The sequence below is a fragment of the Aulostomus chinensis genome, chromosome 6 (genome assembly GCF_037954235.1).
Source record: "Aulostomus chinensis isolate RoL2024-O1b breed Wild chromosome 6, RoL_Achi_v1.0, whole genome shotgun sequence".
In the NCBI taxonomy this organism is placed as follows: Eukaryota; Metazoa; Chordata; class Actinopteri; order Syngnathiformes; family Aulostomidae; genus Aulostomus; species Aulostomus chinensis.
The window spans coordinates 13,292,221-13,312,148 of NC_141325.1; the positions used below are offsets into that span (position 1 = coordinate 13,292,221).

The window sequence follows — 19,928 nt, forward strand, 5'->3', positions numbered from 1 at the left end:
AGTCACTGACTCGTGAGGCCCTCTGAGCCTGCTGGATGTGACTGTCTGGCACAAAATAAAACAGGGAAAACCAGGGCCTGACATTCTCACTGGTCAGCAGATGGCTGTGAAAGAGGGATTAGCTGTGTGTGTGTGTGTGTGTGTGTGTGTGTGTGTGTGTGTGTGTGTGTGTGTGTGTGTGTGTGTGTGTGACAGCCAGAACTCTGTGTGTGTGTTCCTGCCTATACACTTGTAGCAGAAGTTTGATGTGAGTTTGTGACAGAATGGCATTTTTTTTAATTTGACCAACTCACAAACTCCACTGACACGGAACCAAACATGAGTTTGAAATGTTTTCCTTTGGACCGTGAGGCCATGACTGAATACACACCTGAATGTAGCACTGGCAGGATTTTTTTTATTTTGTTTTGTTTTTTGGGTTTTTTGGGGGGGGGGGGTACATAGTTACATTAAAACACAAAAAGACCAAGTACAGAACTAAAATCTACCACAGTTGCAGTGAAAATGACATGAAGAATGTTAACTGTGGCATTTTCTCAGGCTTTAAGTAGTGTATTGACAAAAAAAACAACAATTAATCTTGCAGATCATCTGGACTCTGATTCTGGAAAAATACTGAACCTCTATTAAATCAAAGTGATGTAATAATTCACAACAAAACTCTATGGCAAGATGTCATCAGGTATACCTGTGTAACTCTGCTCCAAGAAAATTGATCAAAGAAAATCAACAACACTTTTTTGTAACATCTACAAACTCCAACCACATTCTAAGAGATCAAAAGCTCCTGTGCACTGAAATAGCAGCCACAACGAAAACAAAGGTTAATATGTAAAGTTAAAGTACAAAGTCTAATTATACAGTAAATGGTCTCTAAAACAATAAGTCACATTCTTCTGCGGGGATTTTTTTTAATGTTGTGCTGTTTTCACTATGTAGGGACGGGACAGGAAAATAGACCCTGCTGGTTCAAGATCCTTCCTTTGCTTGTTTGACTCTGAGGAAGAAAAATTCTGAGGAAGACAAACTGATCCAATGTCATGAGAATGATAGTGTCCAACTTGTACTGAATGTGATGTCAAGTGGCGAAGAGGTTGTTGAACTGCTCCTCTGGGAGGTTTGTAGGAACTTAATTCTTCAGAAATAAACATGATCTGCATTTAAATCAACAAAAACAAAACAGCATCTTCCAGTAACTTCTCTGTGTCACTATTTCATGTTTATTTAGAATTCACCACTGTTTGCTCTTGCTCAACAGATGACTTACACGCCATTCATGAGGAGAAGGAGGAGTGGACGACACTGAATAAGACTGAACATTGTTCCTTCTCGGCTGCACAAAGTTTACCGCTGACTCATTTAAGAGATGTTAGAGGGTCTGAATCCTCCCTGCTGCCCCTGAAGACTGAGACATCCAACTAACTCAGCATATTTAGGCACCTTAAAGTGTACGCCTACCTTCATAACAGTCATTTAAGGTTTGATACGATTTACTCAGAGGGTTCGACCATCTTTGTCAAGTCTGTTGGTCTCGTTGTCAGACGCTTCAAGAGAGTTAAGAGTGAAATCGAGATTCTGTAATGAAAGTTCAGGCTCAGTTGGATCAAACTGCTGGTGCTTCTTGATTAACTTCGTAACTAATGTGGTCTTGGTCAAGAGCCACCAGCAGTTTGATCCAACTGAGCCTGAACTTTCATTACAGAATCTCGATTTTACCCTAATGCTCTTTTCCTTCCAGATAAAGTGGATGCAATCAGCCAGATTAGATCTCTCTGAGGGCGACAGTATCTTAATGACTTAACTAAAACAAGAAATTTGCTGTAAAAGTGAAACCTTGTGAAAGTTTGTAAAAGAGAATTTTTGGTTTTAATATTGCAAATTTAACAGTTCGGGTTTACGTGTGAGTGAAATGGGCACCTGGCTCAAAAGTTTCAAGTGCGACCACCAGACAGAGCAGAATACATCTGAGAAGAGGGGGACGTGAAAATTCAACCCCGCTTGGTAACCACCACAGAGGTACCCTAACCACGCAGCTTAGAAGGAGAAAGAACCAAAATAATCTGTGACTATCTCTTTAGCTGTCCGCATCTTTCAAATTCCACATGCCCAGATCATAACAAAGGCTTTCTGTTAAAAGTACGTGGTGCCCACCCAAGCCCAGATGATGTCATCAGTATAATTTTCAGACTTCCTCTGGAGCCACAGAAGGTATCAGAAGTTTCTTCAACTTCCTAAACTGATCTATATGTGTACTTTCGGTTGAGTTTCACTTTTATGATACTGCCCGTTTTCTGAAGTAGGCTTCATCAAATAAAAACATGAACTGAAACGTATAATAAAATAAATCGTTATTTTTACAGAGATGAAAAGTATGTGTGATATACCGTACTATTTTGGGCAACAGCTTACAGTTGTATTTATAATATATTTGTTTGTACATGATACGTTTGTTGTTTTAATCTATTTAATCAATCATTTAAAAATATTTTATTTAATAAAATTAATAATTGGCACTATTATATTGCATGATAACCTCACATTAGATGCCTTGGGGTCGTTTTTTCTTTTGTCTTTTTTTCATGCTCTTTTCCGGGTCCTTTTATGGCTGCCCTAATATCTGGACTTCAGTTTATGGAAGTCTGCATTTCTCAACTTCCTGTCTCAAGAGTTTATCACATCACACCCATTTACTCAGGCATTATTGCTTCAGCACCTGGGTCAAAGTTTGAACTTGCAGGTAGGAGGACGGCGCACAGGTCCTTATTCAGGAAGTCTGTCCGGTGCGTCATTGGTGACTCTTTGGAGCTGCGGAGCCACAACAAGTGCGGCTTCATTAATCACCTCATACAAATGGAATAAAGACGACGATGGAGAGCTTCTGGGGGAATATCTTCTTCATTTTAGTAGTCATTAGTAAGTAATGAACTTCTTGTCGTACTTCCGAACTTTTGATGCGTCGCAGTTCAAAATATGCTCCAGAACTTTAACCTGTTGTTTTTTCATCGGTAACTTTTAAAAGTTATTTGTAGTTGAGCTTATTCTCATGATAACAGCGACCGGGGGGGACTGTAAAAGAATTATTCTGCCATGCGCCGTCAAATGCATGAATAATTCCCCCGTGGGTGTAATAAGATTAATATCACTATTCACCGTGGTGGATAAATTCAATTTAACGTTATTTTTGGCAAGTGGCTGTCTGCACAATAACGTGTGTGAATTTTTCAGCAGCAGCCAGACACCTTAATCTCCCCTCCAACGTGCACATTCCCATATTTTTTACAATAAAGGAAATAATAATGTGTAATGAAATGTGTCCTATTAAGAGTGCTACAATGTATTGTAGGTAAACAGGCGTGGCAGGACATTTTACAAGTGCAGCTCTCCTGAGTCCAGTAGCCATCCACATTCCTCTCACTGCTGTTTTAGAGAGAAACAGGCTGCTGTTAGCTGAACTCTGCTTGTATGGGCTTGTGGCTCTGATGCAGCACTCAAGCAAATTCCATGTCCCGAGGAGATTCAGAGGGCTGCGTTCAAATGCCGTCTGCGGAGAGACAGTGTACCTGTCAGACGGATCTTTAATCGTAAACAAGTGCAACTGATAGACAGTATGAAACCCCCTTCAGTGGGCACCCTCCTCTCTGTAACTCGAAGTGACGTGGCTGAAACCTACATCATTCACCTGCTAAATTAGGAAGTCAGGCTTGTTGGATCTGTAAATAAGACAACACACATATTTGTGCTTAGTAATACAACATAGTGTAACAAAAACTAAGATTAGGAGCACGGTAAAGACAAACCCCTTTCACAAGGTTTATGGCTCAGGGTGACACCTGAAGGGGCTCATCATTGGGATCCATCACACAGCATTAATAATACACACACACACACACACACACACACACACACACACACACACACACACACACATATATATATATATATGAGGTGTTTGCTGTGAAAGGTTATTTGTCATGGATTTGTTGAGGGATCCTTCCTTAGTTGCCCTCCCATTTTGGACTCTTGAAGGTTTTTTGGGGACATATAACCAGTTGATATGGATTAGATACATTAGTATAACCCCGTACGGTTCAACACCTCCATCTCAGATAATTCTAATTTTAACCCTGATTTGAGGGAAGTATTTCAGGACCGTTTACACTGCATTAGTGTTATCTAGATCTACTCACGTTGACGAGAGAGTGCATGTTTCTTCGTCTTCCTGAGAGTCGCTGGCATCGTCTGCTGTTAAATCATGGTGAACAAGCAGAGGAAGGATCTTGAACCAGCAGAGTATGTGGTCTATTTTCCTGTCGAGTCTACATAATGAAACAGCGGCAGCACGTCACTGAAAATCCCCACTGAAGACCATGACTCACTGGTCTTAATGTTTTTTGGTGACCATTTATAGTTAGGCTTTGTCCTTTTATTGTTCATATTAAAGGACTACAATATTCCAGGTCATACAACCAAATGTATTTTCTCATTTTCCTTTGAAAAATGTTGATATTTTGATCATCAAGCTTAGTTGTAACAGGGATGGTTCAACTGCTTTGTTCTGGATTTAAGAAGTATCAGTTTGTGGTATAATCTCACCTTCTCTCAACCACCAGTTGACCTAATCTGGCTCTCACACTCCTTCAACGTCGGAACTGCTGGTGCCAAGATTTTTAGCGGACCAGCAGCAGAGGAGTTTGGCTACACGGTACAACAAGCGACCAACCATGAAGGCAAATGGTATGATTGTCTGGACATTATTACAGTACCTCTATCTTATTAGATATACAGTAACAGTGTTTTGTTTCTGAAATCATCAACCACATGTCATTAATGTCTATTTTTTTTAGTCGGCCTTCACTCCAAAATATGTTTTTCTTCTTGTTCCTTAGGTTGAATGTTTGACTTTCACATTGTGGAATGATGAACGTGCATTAGTCTGACGCAAGAACCTCGATGAAAGTGATAGATTTCTCTGTGTTCATCAAAACCTACAAGAATGATGACATAAATAGTTTAGCGTCCAGTCCTGGTCTAATATTGTTGATGTTTGTATCCTGGTAGCATGTGGAAACTTGAATGATCAGTTCAAGTTGTAGGATAAAAGTATTTACATATTCAGTTGGTGGCATTGTGTGTGTGTGTGTGTGTGTGTGTGTGTGTGTGTGTGTGTGTGTGTGTGTGTGTGTGTGTGTGTGTGTGTAGGGGGGTGTTAATTATGACTTTGCTACACTTTTTAAAGTAGCAATAGCAGGTTGAAAGACCAGTGTCTGTCAAGCAAACCTTGCATTTTAGAAATGCTAATATGAGCGGTACCACAAGCAAGGCTGCAGAACACAACAAGCTCAAATCACTCTTGTGAAAACCAAATTAACTGCAGTTTTCCTCAGTCATATTTCTGGATTATAACATGATGATTTTCTATCAATGGAAAGTCCTGTCCATTTAGTCCTGCCCTGTTTATCTTTTTATCTTCAGGTATTTAAACACATTCCAACAAAGATTAGGTGGATTAGAGCCTGGCAGTAATATGTGCCAAGAAAACATTACTCACACGATTACATTTCTTCCAGTAGCCCTACACCTGGATCAGCCATGTTTGCGCCTGATTCGACCTTCATCCATCATCTTATTGTCAACCAAATCGAATTACATTTTTGAAATATTTGCTGTTTGCGTTCATGTTTTACATTGAATGTCGGCAAACTGTCGCCCCAAGTACCACTGTTCACTTGAGTGTCTTTACAGTGTGAACCTGCTTTTTTACTTGTAAGTTTATGTTAACAAAAAAAACAGCAACAAAAAAAACGGAATCTTACAACACCATACAGACTAAACTCAAGCAGCATTGTAGACAAAATTGTATATTTGGTGGTTTGGTGAAATCCCCTTGGCTGCTGCAAACACCAACAAACCTTTACTCACAACTGAACTCACAGTTTGTCACTCAAACAGTAATGCCTGGATGTCGTGCACTTTGAGTCAAACTATTATGGTCTGTTTTTATAACTGGACCAGAGTTCAGACAGTGTTTTGTGTTTAAGATTTCTCACCGGTACCCACGAGAGCGGCGTCATGCATCCTGTTTCCTGTCTCATGAAGAACGATGCTCCCTCTTTTAATGCTTTGACATTGTGGGAAAATGACATGACTGAAGTCCTCCAGCATATAGCAGTGTGAGAAATCCAGCCTTGCTTTGAGTGGTTGGTCTGAGTCTATGTTGTAATATAGCCATGATCAAGCTTTCTGTGTGAACGTGCAGAATCTTGTATGCTGATAACCGGTATGATGTGACTGACTCCTTGGCACTCGCCAAGAATGAGAAGGAACATAGTGTTACAGTGTTACTTTTGAATTTGTGTACTCGTGTTTGCCCTCATGTTACTACAATAAAGCTTTCTTCTGTTTCTGTAACCATCTACAACTGACCATTCACACAAACGTGCTTAAAAAAGTTGTTTATAATCGTGAAGAAGAGATGAATACTGTTGTTCTCTGTAGGCTCCTGGTTGGTGCCCCATGGAGTGGTTTCACTAGAAACAGGAAGGGGGATATTTATAAGTGTCCTGTCTCAGGATCCAAAAACAGCTGTGAAAAACTCAATCTCCAAGGTAACATCTGTTGTCTTGTCATTAAACCTCTCGACTAAATGTCAAACACCTACGATCTCTCCAAAGGTTTTATTGACAATAAACACATGTATTTTATGCAGATTTTTAGAGGCGAGGGCTGATTTGTTATCTTTGTTAATAATCTACAGATACTGTCAGTATTCCAGATGTCAAGAACATCAACAATAACATGTGTCTCGGTATGACTCTTACACGTGTGCCTGCAGCCAACGGTCTGATGGTATGTTTGCGTGTTTTCAAACACAACATTCAGAGAAATGTCATGTGATTGATCGTCATGCTATCTTAGAAATGAGTGTACTACATGTATACTTACAATGACAGTAAATATTTCTCGTAAATCTGTCTCTCCTTATGTTTTCTTCAAGTTTTTATGATCATTATTTTGATGGAAAATAGATGATTTAGACGTATGTGAAGTCGTGCTGACAGATAATACACTGAGTCAAAATCTGTGATGGAAATGTGTGTCGATAGGTTGTGTTTGAGTAAAGGGAAACCAGCTACGTAAAATTTAAAATTAGTCAAACTCGGATTACTGGGAGCTTCCAAAATTTGAAGATCCATTAAGAGTGTCCTCTTTTCTTTTGCGGTCTTCTGGTACAGATGTGCGGCCCTCTTTGGGGGCAGCAGTGTGGCGCTCAGGACTACTACCCCGGAATATGTGCGAGACTGAGCCCCCTATTTCAGCCTCAACCTGCCTTCTCTCCTGCTGTTCAGAGTGAGATCTCACGTCATCCTGTAGTACCCAGTTGTGGTTTGCTCATGTTTCATAAAAGTAATGAGTTATGTAGGAGTTGGTTCATAGTTGGCTTTTAAACAACATTCTTTTCGATGCAGGTGTAGGCCGTGTTCTAATAATTCTCTCAAGTAAGACATTATATGTCATGATTTCAATATTTTTCAACCGCTTTCTGTAGCTCACCAGTGCTCGTTTTGTCCTCGGCTACAGGAAAATGTCCAAAACCTCCCTGCTTGCTCATGTTTTACCTCACAATACCATCATTTCAACTAAAGAGAAAAGGAAACATACTAATTATATGTTACGTATTGCAGGAAAATTTGTTGTCTGAAAAGTGTGTTGTCCTGATCCTTTGGTATGAACTAAAACCAGCTAATGAATGAAGATTCTGCATCTGAAATACTTTTCAATTTTTGTAGTGCAATCAACCCAGAATTTAGCTGATGTCGAACCCTGAGTCTTGTGAGCAGTAATTGGACTATAGACACGTGTCTCGTAGCTTTCGCATTATTCTATTTTAATCACAGAAAACGTGACGTGTCTGTTTTTTTCTGCCTCTTAATTTTTTGGTTTTTTTTAGATTGCAACTCAGTTCTGTAAGATTTCACATGAAGGACACACAACTAACTCCATACTTCATATTCACTCTCTTTCGTGTTTTCATCTCTTTCTCACATCTGTTAACGTGTCGTCTCTAGCATGTGGAGGACCTATGGACATTGTGATTGTTCTGGACGGGTCCAACAGTATTTATCCCTGGCATCCAATGACGGAGTTCCTCCAGAAACTAATCCCTGGGCTCGACATCAGCCCCCAGAACACCCAGGTGATGGCACGCTTCAGAGACTTTTAAGTTGACATAAAGCAAAAGATACATTTTGTCCTGTGCACTAACAACTCTCTGTGTTTCACGCCAGGTTAGCGTCATTCAGTATGCAGTTAATCCCAAATTTGAATTCAGACTGAACCAATATAAAACCAAGGATGCGGTTATTGCTGCAGCATCCAGAATCACACAAATGAGTGGTCAATCCACCAATACCTTCCAGGCCATTCAATTTGCCAGGTTGGTGTTCATGTATATGTGATTCTTTTCATGTGTACATCTCATATTCATATTCTGGTGATAAAACTAAAGACTACAATTTCAAGAGTAAAAGAGTAAATTGCGCTTCTGTCTTAGTCACTGGGGTTTCCATCAGCGTAATGGAGCACGACCGGGCGCCGCCAAGGTCATGGTGGTCGTCACTGATGGGGAGTCTCATGACGATATGTTCAGAGACAGCGTCATTGCTGAATGTGAAAAACAAGGCATCACTCGCTTCGGTATTGCTGTAAGTGGTGAAGTCAACACTTGATTTTGTTAATATATCAGCAAATTCACACTTAAGGCTTTGGTTCTTTTACATGTCAGTTGTTGCATGTAGTTGATCATTAAACATTAGCCATATAGCTGATTTGAAGTCTGAAGTGTTCAAACATTTGAGCGGCTTCTATATTGATAATGATCTTTATAGCTATTTGTATACTCTTATTCCCCAGCCGTCACTCACACATTGTAATCCTGAACATGTCTCTGTTCTTACAAGGTCCTGGGTTATTACATCAGAAACAACATCAACACCGAAAACCTAATTAAAGAAATCAAATCCATCGCCAGTTTACCCACAGAGAAGTACTTTTTCAATGTATCAGAGGAGGCGGCCCTCTCCACCATCGCGGGGACGCTGGGGAGTCGTATCTTTAATATAGAAGGTGTGTATTCTTTTAATTTCCTTCCTTGTTGCTGCATACATGTTCATTCATACACAACCTCATGAGCTCATCCGGGCATGTGTCTACAAGTCCGTGGTGGATTAAAGATCTCCAGATAAATAAGAGAACACGTGACGATCTTTCTCCATGAAGCCAGTTGTTAGATTCTTGAGCTGCTCAACTACTCCTGCTTCAGCTGCTTGCACATGCTCTGTCTGTCTTCAAGGCACTGGAAAAGGAGGAGAAAACTTCAAGATGGAGATGTCTCAGGTGGGGTTCAGTGCCCACTACTCCAGCAAAGAGGTACAGAGTGATTGCCTGTCTTTTATATGACTGTGTTTAGAGCTTTAAAGCTCTATTGAGAGCAAAAGACATAACTAGTTACCTCAATTTAGTTATTTTGAGGCCATGAGATATGAATCGTACCCATGACTGGAATGAATATGAATGCTGTTGGAATTGTACTGTTGGATGACAAAGAAATCTGGGGCAGCACCTTCAGTGATGCCAGACAGGCCTTGTTTATTTTTTATACCTCAGGATCTATGGCTCTTCAGATTCGTAACAATAATGAAAAAAATAATAAAAAGGTTGATTTGTTGGCTAGATATTACTAGGGGAACTACAAGAGTAAACATCGATGTCTGCACCACAGGCCGTAAGTTTTCTGCTATCACAGCGATCAAACTATGTGATCCTACTGAAATAATTACGACTAACCATTTCTGTTAACAGTTCCATAGCCAAGTCAAGCATGTGAAGCAGCTGCATAGCTGCTCACATGATACGGTGGTGAACCACAGCCTGCTAACTCTTCTTTTCACTGGAAGCAACATTTGCTTAGCCATTTTTTTAGTCTGACCACAATTTGAAGAACTTGCCTTTTCTAGGCATTTAGAAAATGTTTTTATACAGCTTCAAGCAGCGTCAACCTTAAAATTGTGGGAAACTTGAAAAATAACTGACTGATCTTTCTCTCTCGGTGGAAGAATGTGATGATGCTGGGTGCAGTGGGAGCCTACACTTGGAGCGGAACTGTTGTTCATCAAACAGGCTCAAAATTTGACATTCTTCCTTTTTCGGCCTTTGAGGGAACGCTTCAAGACAGAAACCAGAGCTCATTACTGGGTAATAATGCATTTCATGGACTTAGGAAGCGGCACCATGATATAAATAACTTATCCACTCATCTATCAAAACACCGTAGTTGACTGGTTCAAAACCTTCCTGTGATACAATGTAATTCAAATTCGTTTGTTTGCTTGTAAATGTATAATTTGTGGTCATTTCCAGGTTATTCTGTCAGCACACTGAGTGACAGAACTGTAGAATACTTTGTGGCTGGTGCACCTCGCTCCAACCACTCTGGACAAGTGATTGTCTACAGCATCAATGCCCAGAAGCAGTCCACGATCATAGACTCGGAAAGGGGCAAACAGGTACTCATATTAGTCCATATTAGAGGTGTTTGCATCAGCCAGAATCCAATCCACAGGATTTGGTCTTTTTTTGTTGCAATTTTGCGAGGTGAATAAATTGTAAGTCAAGGTCAATAAACTGTGCGATTGCTCTTCTAGATTGGGTCATACTTCGGAAGCGTCTTGTGTTCTCTGGATGTAAACAAAAACGGGGTGACGGACCTCCTGCTGGTTGGTGCACCCATGTTTATGAGTGAGCTGAAGAGAGAGCAAGGCCGGGTCTATGTCTTCTCTGTCACGAAGGTAAATTGTAGCAATTTGAAACAATAAGAAAGACCAATAGATTTTGTTTTAATAAGTAATTTTTATTTAAAGGAACAGTAATGTTATGTTCCAGTCTTGCATCCGTGTGATGTTTTCTGTCTTGCCTTGTGAAGGGTATACTTAATGAGCAGGGATTTCTCAACGGTCCGGCCCCAATGGAGAACGCACGTTTTGGCATGGCTATTTCTGCCGTTCCTGACCTGGACTTGGATGGTTACAATGATGTCATTGTCGGAGCACCGCTAGAAGACAAAGAAAGAGGTGTCATCTACATCTATAATGGAAGGAAGAAGACATTAAAGAAAGACTTCTCACAGGCATGGAGAAAAGTTCTCATTTGGTTGGATGAAGATATAATGAAAAGACATGTTGCTGCTCATAAAGCAAATACATAACATTTACTTACCTTAAATATCAAGTGACTAATCATGATATTTTAATGTCCCTTCAGAGAATACTTGGCTCCAAACTTGATCCTCAGTTGCGGTATTTTGGAAGGTCCCTTGATAGTTACAAAGATCTGAATGATGATACACTCCCTGACATCTCCATCGGTTCGTATGGTAAAGTGGTCCAGCTGTGGTGAGTTAAACCAGCACTAAATATAAAGATGATAACAATTAATCATTTAGACTGGTAATAATTTTAAACTGCTCTTGATTTCCAGGACCCGAGGTGTGGCATCGGTCACAGCTACGACTGCCTTCTCCCCTAATAAAATCAACATTTTCACCAAACCTTGTGACATAAGTGGACGCAAGCATTCATGCTTCAGCGCCAATGTTTGTTTCAGTACAGAATTTAGGCCCAAGAAGCCTGTTGGACCCATCGGTAAATTCAAACAGCTCTTTACAGTGATTTAAAGAAATATTTTGCGATTTTGGGGAATAAATCCATTCATTGTCTGCGTTTGAAAATTAATAGTTATCAAAAATATCAAACTCTCACAGGGAAAAAAAAGATTGATGTCAAATGTCATTCTGTTTTGTATTTTTTAAATTTTATTCTAGATGTAACATACACTTTGACCCTGGACGCTGACTTGCAGGCGTCACGGGTCACCTCAAGAGGACTGTTTACAAAAAACAATGAACGCTTCATCTCAGAAAAGGCCAAAATATCGTCTGCACCGCTTTGTCAAGACTTCCAAGTTTATGTTCAGGTAATAGAGGGAACTCGTCCACTGTGTGTCTTCAGTTGTCAGTGTTTTCAGTCGTTAAGTGCATAATTGCACAGACATCCTATGAGAACTATACATTTGATTGCAAAAGGGTATTATTATTCTTTGAAGTGGATGTTGGAATAGAGAAACCCTTGTCTGACCTCATACCTGTCTTTGTGAAACAGGCATAAAGCTGTATTTAATGTGTCTTCTTTAACAGGAAACACCAGATTTTGTCAATTCTGTGAGTTTGAAGGTAGAAATCGAGCAGCAGAATGCGGACGTGAACCCTGTCCTTGATATCTCTTCTCCAACCGCCTGGCAGTTCTTTGTAAGTGACAGAAGCATCTCAGGAATTTTGTGCTTGTATCTCTGTCACCGTTATGTTTTGGCATGGCCGCGGCTCTTTTCACATTCTACTCTTTGACTGATCTTGTCCTGTTGTGATGGTTATTTTGCAGACACGTTTGCACATTTTAAATGATGTGTGTGTGTGTGTGTGTGTGTGTGTGTGTGTGTGTGTGTGTGTTTGTGCGTCTCATGATTACTAGCTTCCAAAACGTAAGTGACTCAATAGGTCACGCGACTTCTTAGTTTCACACACTGCTTGTTTTCCCAACAACTTCATCCACTGCAGTAAAAACACAAGATATTATCATTTTGTTATTTCTGTTCTTTACAATATATATGTATATAAAATCTACCATAATTCAGAGGTGGCATGAACTGAAAATGTGATGTTTGTGGCATACTTACTTCATAAAGCGGGTGTTTTATTTCAGATTCCCTTCACTAAAGACTGTGGCTCTGATGAAGTGTGTGTCAGTGATCTGGTGCTGAATGTAAAAACAGACACAAAGGCAACAAGGTAAGAATTTAAATCTTAAACTTGTCTGTCACATTTAGTACCAATTTAAGAAATATCTTCATTTGCGCTTTTCTTTGCGTCCCTACTTTGACGTAGGATGAGCACATTTGAAAAAAAGGACAATCACATATTCCTGAACATTATACAAACTGCTTCGTGAAACTACACCTACATAATGTTGATGGTTCACATGCATTCTTCAGTTTAGAGGAAATATGTTGTCAATGCCTGTACCCAAAACATTCAGAGCAGCATGTTAAAAAGAGCACCAGAGTACCAAAACACCACAAGCGTGCTCAGGCTATTTAAGGCAGTAAAAGCTGAGCATTAAAACTCCTCCCAAAGCTTTATTTGTTAACAGACTAATTGTCTCTGTCTGCAGCGAGGGAGAAGGGTGAAACATGCCGTGTTAGTGGTGGTGGAAATGAGTTTTTTCTGTTGTTTTTGTATGCCTAGCTAGTGCTGGGTTGTAGTTACAAATGTTTTTTCAGTGTTATGTAAAAAGTCCCTCTGCTGCCTCTACAGGCTGCACTTAACCAACTGACTATCCTCCACACCATGCTCATGAATTCAAATGCGAAGATTTGGAAATATATGTAATCTTTAATAAAATGTCAAGCCCTGGTAACTCTTAACAGCCATGACAGCGTTGCTGTTTCTCTTTTTTATGAGTCTGTCTTGGCTGGAAAAAGCAAAACAATTTAAAGAGTTTTTCCAGTTTACACAGCAACTTCATAGCCCGTAAAATGGTCGGACTTGTTTAGCTCGGAGTAAATTAGCGTGATACATACTCAGTGAATTAACTTTGCCTTCATCCTCGTTCAAACACATTTGATTGGATGATTGGTTTACAGCCTTTTTCATTGTTGTGTCATTTTTGAGCGGATCGTAGGCTCGGCTCATCTGTTTTTGTTCTTAATCTCAAGGAAAGTCTTTTGATTGCTGCATGCTGTCATGAATATTGTAGAAATGGAGGCTTTATTGTCAGTTTTGTTTGCATGATTATCTCATTTGAATTTAAAGACATTAAATAAAAACAGTAAACGGATCAAAAATCTTTAACAGAATGACTACAGCTCAAAGTTTCTCCCTTCCCTCATTTCAATATAAGAAACAGCAATCTTGTCATTCCTGCTCTTGTAAATGAGACTCCATCTTTTCGAATTACACTCCATCTATGCAGTAAATTTGCACATTTAATTTCTGATATACACAAATTAAAAATCATGAATTCACTGTATACTTTAATCTGTATACTCCTGTGTTACAGCTCAGCTCCTGTTCTGGTCAGCGCCAATAACCGTGAACTCTCATTTGAAGTCATCGTGAAGAACGTAAAGGAAAATGCCTACAACACTCAGGTTATGGCCACATTCTCCAGCAACCTGTACTACTCTTCCGTCTCCCCTCCTGTGAGTAATGAAAAGCTAAAGTACAGCAGTTTTATTGACATTATCCCCAATAACTTATGTCACCTAAGTTTAATTGTATTGTTCTATTCTTTGTTGACCCTTTATTAACCTTCATGTGACAATTGAAGTGTTGTTGTTGTTTTTTTTTTACTTTTTCAAGTGTGTCTTGTAATGGAAATTTGAATGACCAAATATTTTCAACTTATCAATAATAAAAAGTACTGTCAGTCTATTAATAAGTGGTGAAGTGTCGATGTACTGTGGTCTAAATTTACAGACAGAAGGAGTCAAATGCACCGCAACAGAAGCAGAAGTTGTCACTTGCCAAGTGGGATATCCAGCATTAAAAAAAGACCAAATGGTGAGTGAAAGAAAAGAATCCATGTCTGGGTCATGTGAGATCATTTTAATCATATATGCTGTTGTACTAAATACAACTTGCTCTCTCATTTTAGATGAAATTTCGGATTAATTTTGAGTACAACTTTGATCAGCTGCAAAATCAAGCAGAGGTCAAATTTGAAGCGAAAAGGTACAAAAGATTTATAAGATTAAACAAAATTACTGTCATTTTAGATTTCACTGTTAATATGTAGTAATATTGTATTTCCTTTACAGTGACAGTAAAGAAGAAATACCGTCTAATAACAAAGTGGACTTTAAAATTCCTATCAAATACGATGCAGGGATTGTTTTATCAAGGTAATTTGCTTTTTGTCTAATAAATCATGTGATATTAAAAATCTGTTTATATTACATCTTATTCAAAAGACCCAAAATGCCTCTTTTTTTTTTCTTTACAATTTTGTTGCCTTGACTTCAAAGCCCATCTTTGTGAAGTTGCATTCCAGAAATATCCACATTTGAATTATTTGCAGAGCAGTGTAGTTTTAGGGGTGACAGTATAATGAGTTACAGTGTAAAATCCCTGTGGTTGTTTGTTTTTCCAGGAAGTCAAATATCAATTTCTACGTGGCAGACACCTCAATTCCAGTGGCAACAAAAGTGAAAACATTAGACGACATCGGCCCGGAATTTAACTTCACTGTGAAGGTACGATGAAAATATGAATTTGTCAGTAAAAACATTCATTCCTCATTTTACTCATTTAAAGCGTTCATTTTTTTCATGTGTTTATTGAATTTAAAGGTTTCAACAGGCAACTTCCCAATCAGCCTCCTGTATCTGACCATCGCTCTGCCAATGACCACCAAAGGAGGAAACCGTCTGCTCTATGTTACCGGTGTGAACACACAAGCTGTGAGTTGGCAAATACACCGAATACTTGGGTCATTACAGTAATGTAACACAAGCAGGCGGGCTCCTCATATTCTTTTTGAAAACCAGTAATAATAACATCGACCAATAACATCTCTCTGCATGTGTGATGTCACACTTCTAAATATTTCCTTGGGTTAAATGTCATGTTTCATCATTTTACAGAGAAACATAGGTCTGCACTCCACCGACAGCTCCGATTGCTAATGTCCTGCACATTTTTGGATGTGTGCGCAATCGTTCCTTTTCTGATATTTTACAATGTTTACCAAAGCTAAGAAAAAAATCTTTGTGCCTCCCTCCAGTAATTCATATCCACCCCAGATTTGAACAGGTCCTACTTTAGCCCATTGTCTTCCCCACCAGCAAGTTTTGTGAGAATTGGCCCAGTAGTTTTTACACAATTTTGCAAAGAGTCATAAATACAGACAAACAAGTGGCACTCAAAGGTAATCTACTCAGTGGAGGGAAATAACCGCGGCACAAACATCCTACAACTGTCATCTTGTACTTTTGAACGGTTAAATACAGATTTTACGCCTTGTCTAACTGAGAAATTCGAAATGAGTTTTTTTTTCCAGCGAACTAAAAGCTTCTCCACCTGCAGGGAGGTTCTGTCAGCTGTGATTCCAGCAGCCTGGTTGACCCGCTGAAGATCGGTGTGAAGAGCCTCCAAGTCTCCTTCTCTGAGGAAAGTCTCAGAGGCGTGGAGAAACTGGTGACTCACTTTTCTGTTTGCACAATCTGTCACCTAAAGTCATAGGGCTGTGCTGTAGTTCGTATTTCAGTGTTGCTGAACTTTGAGCTCTAAGATACAAAGTAATTATTCAATATTTTCAGTGTTATTTTTATTATACTTGTTATACTTTCCAATAAAACGTTTAAAATTGTGGCGGCACATTATTATATTATAAACTCAATTCTTTATTTGATTGTTGTGTGTAACTAACAGGACTGCAAGACTGCAAAGTGCGAGTACATAAAATGCATCCTCAAAGACATGGACGTGAAGATGGACTATTTTGTGATAGTTAAAACGAGGATCTGGAATGGAACATTCATCACGGTAATATATGTTCACATATTAGCCTGATTTTCAAATATCTTGATGTCATTCATGTTTTTTGTTTTGTTTTTTTGTATTAGATATATTTCAACACTCTCATTTGTATGAATTTGTCCTCACAGGCTACCTACCAGAGCACTGTACTGACCTCCACCCTCGACGTGGAGACCTCCAACCCGGATTTAATCATAATCGGGCTGAAGCAGTTGCCAGTAAATTCACATTTCTACACTGAGATATTATGACTTGCATAACATTTTAATTCTTAAATGCTTATTCATGAAGTTGTAGCATTTAAATATTGCAAAGCGTTCAAACGTGCCATGGTAGAACATTGTTTTAAATCTTTTTTTCGTTGTAAAATTTTCCCTCAGTAATTAATTTGATTCGACTGACGATGATGTCTGTACTCTTGTTTTCCAGGTGGAGGTTACAATCAGTAAACCTGGAGAGAAAGGCGAAGTTCCAGTGGGTGTGATCATCGGCAGCGTCATCGGAGGCCTGGCGCTGCTGGCTCTGGCTGTTGGTCTGTTGTGGAAAGTAAGTATCTTGACTTCTGTGAAGATTATTTCATTTTTTTTAGAAGTATGTCAGAATATAATGAAAATAACCATCCTCAGCTTAAATCTGACAAAATGACCTAAACAGAGATGGGGTGCAACTGTGAGGTTTTGCTAGCTGATTAAAGATCCGTTGGATGTTCAAGATTTCGTCTAAAGCATCGTCTCAAATGTTTGAATTGATGACCCACTGAATGATGATAAGCCAGCAGCAAATGTCATCAGGTGGCATCCAACTTTCCTGGAATGTTTCAAACCTGAACCTTGTAGTTGGCAGGTCGGGAGCGATGTCCATCCTCTCCTGACTACCAGCAAAACTCCTCCCACCTGGTCCAGAGCCAGTGATAGGGTCTCTCTGCTGCCTCCCTCAACCTCAAGTAGTGGGTGGCTTCTCCCCCTTCCCGGTGAACCTGATGATGGAGTTAATCTTGCATGGGTCTCACTCTTTTTCCATCTTTCCTGATCTAAGATGTCAGCAACAGTTTGTTCTGACACCATCAATCCTCCTAGGCAAAGTGGTTTTGCATCCCTGGAGTATCAGCACCCCACCCCCACCCTCCACCCCCTGCTTAATGAGCGGGGTTCATCTTTGCCCATCGCTGGATGTGGGTGGTCCTGATATTTGTAATATCTATCGGTGGAAGCAGTAAATGACAACAATAAACAGAATATGGACCTACAAGTTTCCTGCCCGACAACAAATATATTATGCTTTTCAATGTCAGTACATGTTGGTTTCATTTAAACGACAAACCTTTATAAATATATATGTTTACTTTCCAGTTTGGATTCTTCAAAAGAAAATACCAGCAGCTTCAGAAAGAGGCGGATGAAGACGGGCAGAGCCACGTACACGAGAATGAGATGCTGTGAGGAAAAATAGAAAACCTGCTGGCTTCATGCTGAGCTGGATCTTCCCAGTGTGGACGCTGGTACTTTCAGTACTCTGGTACTTTTTAGTACACTGACACTGGTGGTGCTGCTGGACTAAAGCTCCAAAGTGGAAATTGAACATTTTACTGAAATGGAAGCATAACTTCCTGGAATACTGGGAATTGTTTTTTGTTTTGTTTTTTTCATTTTTGTTTTTGTTTTTAAAGAATTGTTCTTAGCCTTTATTTTGTTTTGGGAAATTCTGCTTTCATGCACTGAGTTTTGACTCTTTTTTGCCATATCTCCCCTTTATTTGAACAATGCTGGGCAACATTATTAGCAGACATTTGTGTCTTGAGAGCTGCTTTCACCACTGACACTCAGGGCCATTCTTGCATAAAGACAAATTTCGTAATACAAAAAGAAAGAAAACACGGAAAGAGCGATACATCGAAAACTGTGTTTCGTTAAGTTTGTACTGTATATACTGTAATATAAAATTATGACCTTTTACACTGGGTTTTGTGTGTAAGAGGGTTGGATGCAATCCTCCTGGTGTTTTTATTATTATTGATTGTATTTGTGAAGGTTTTTTTTCTGCCTCTTGATTAAAATATGAGCAGGACTGTTTTCATCACTGTCCAACCAACAGTCCAAACTTGAAAATATTCACAAAGATATTTATTGGTACACTGTGTATTGCCACAGCTTCACCACAAGATGGCAGCAGGAAATAAGTGACCGGTTGGCTCATTATTTTCTGATTGACATGTGAATCACTTGAACACTCCATGCAAGTTTTAATTTAAGGCACATCTACGATTTGATAATCGGAGGAAAAAAAACTGAACACAACCTTGCAAAGATATAAATACAGCTGTCATTTTCCCACAAACTCCATGTCTATTTGAATGTTTTTTTTTGTTGTTGCTTTGACTCATTTGATCTGCTGTGATAAAATATGCTATTTATCTCTGCTATGTATCACATTTTTGGAAGGGCACGTATAGAACCTGATATAGGACCAAACGCCTCTGTTTCTCAATTACTCACGCATCTACAATGTTGTGAAATGTTGGACGCAATGTATGTGTGTGCTGACGCCAATGTGGAAGCGTTTCAACACCTTGTAAACTCATTCCACTGGAAAGATGACTGGCAGCTAAAGCCAAACATCGAACTCGTGCCACGGTGGAATGATTGCTCACATATTGTTGCAATAAATCAAAAATGATGTCATCGCAAACAGTTTACCTTCAGATGCACTTATGCATTACAAAAATACTGTCATCTTTGCTAGTTTTTCTCTATTCTGTTAAATAGCAGGGATCGTTTATAACCAGTGGACGTAGGATACTCTTATTTGGGAACGAAACATGGAGATTTGATTTTTTTTTTTTTTTTTTTTTTTTTTTTACGAGAGTACTTACTTCATGTGTAATGGACTAAATGGGCAACAGCTGCAGCCACACAGTGTTATTGTAGTCTTTTAAAAAATTCTGCATCAAATTAAGAACGAATAAATGTCAACCCCTGTGTGCTCAACCGATCCTTGGTCTAAGTCCTCTATAATATCATCTTAAACAGTGACTTTGCTATGATGCAGAAAGTCCATTCTAATCATTCACTGCATGGGTCTATTTGAACCAATTTCAGATCAAAAACTGGGATATCCGAGTCAAATTGTCGCTCTGTTGATGCCATTAATGGCTTCAGTACGACAGCCAGCACTTTAAAGTTGATACGGCGGGTCCAGCAATGAACTTGCACGTCAGGAAGTGCGTTGCAAACGTCAACTTTTCAAAGACACTGAGCTAACAAAACACACTCACATACAACATGTT

General features: G+C 39.3%; 1 protein-coding gene across 1 annotated transcript; it reads left to right on the forward strand.

Moving 5' to 3' along the window:
* Positions 1–2,716: 2,716 nt before the first annotated feature.
* LOC147260176 (integrin alpha-2-like) lies at positions 2,717–19,640 on the forward strand. Its single transcript, XM_086206618.1, has 30 exons — positions 2,717–2,913; positions 4,611–4,734; positions 6,496–6,605; positions 6,755–6,846; positions 7,233–7,347; positions 8,067–8,194; positions 8,286–8,434; positions 8,552–8,702; positions 8,958–9,123; positions 9,350–9,426; positions 10,113–10,251; positions 10,417–10,562; positions 10,701–10,844; positions 10,979–11,182; positions 11,317–11,447; positions 11,533–11,696; positions 11,876–12,027; positions 12,248–12,358; positions 12,810–12,895; positions 14,166–14,307; positions 14,585–14,668; positions 14,763–14,839; positions 14,926–15,009; positions 15,258–15,360; positions 15,457–15,567; positions 16,193–16,303; positions 16,538–16,651; positions 16,774–16,863; positions 17,075–17,191; positions 17,995–19,640. The coding sequence occupies exons 1-30, from the start codon at positions 2,868–2,870 to the stop codon at positions 18,082–18,084; spliced, it is 3,558 nt and encodes a 1,185-aa protein (XP_086062744.1). The 5' UTR covers positions 2,717–2,867; the 3' UTR covers positions 18,085–19,640.
* Positions 19,641–19,928: the final 288 nt, after the last annotated feature.

Excerpts from the sequence above, each read along its gene's own strand:
- LOC147260176 (XM_086206618.1), top strand. The coding sequence starts at position 2,868 with ATGGAGAGCTTCTGGGGGAATATCTTCTTCATTTTAGTAGTCATTA. Across the intron at positions 12,359-12,809 it reads CAACCGCCTGGCAGTTCTTT|ATTCCCTTCACTAAAGACTG; the intron begins GTAAGTGACAGA and ends GTTTTATTTCAG. Across the intron at positions 16,864-17,074 it reads TCGGGCTGAAGCAGTTGCCA|GTGGAGGTTACAATCAGTAA; the intron begins GTAAATTCACAT and ends CTTGTTTTCCAG.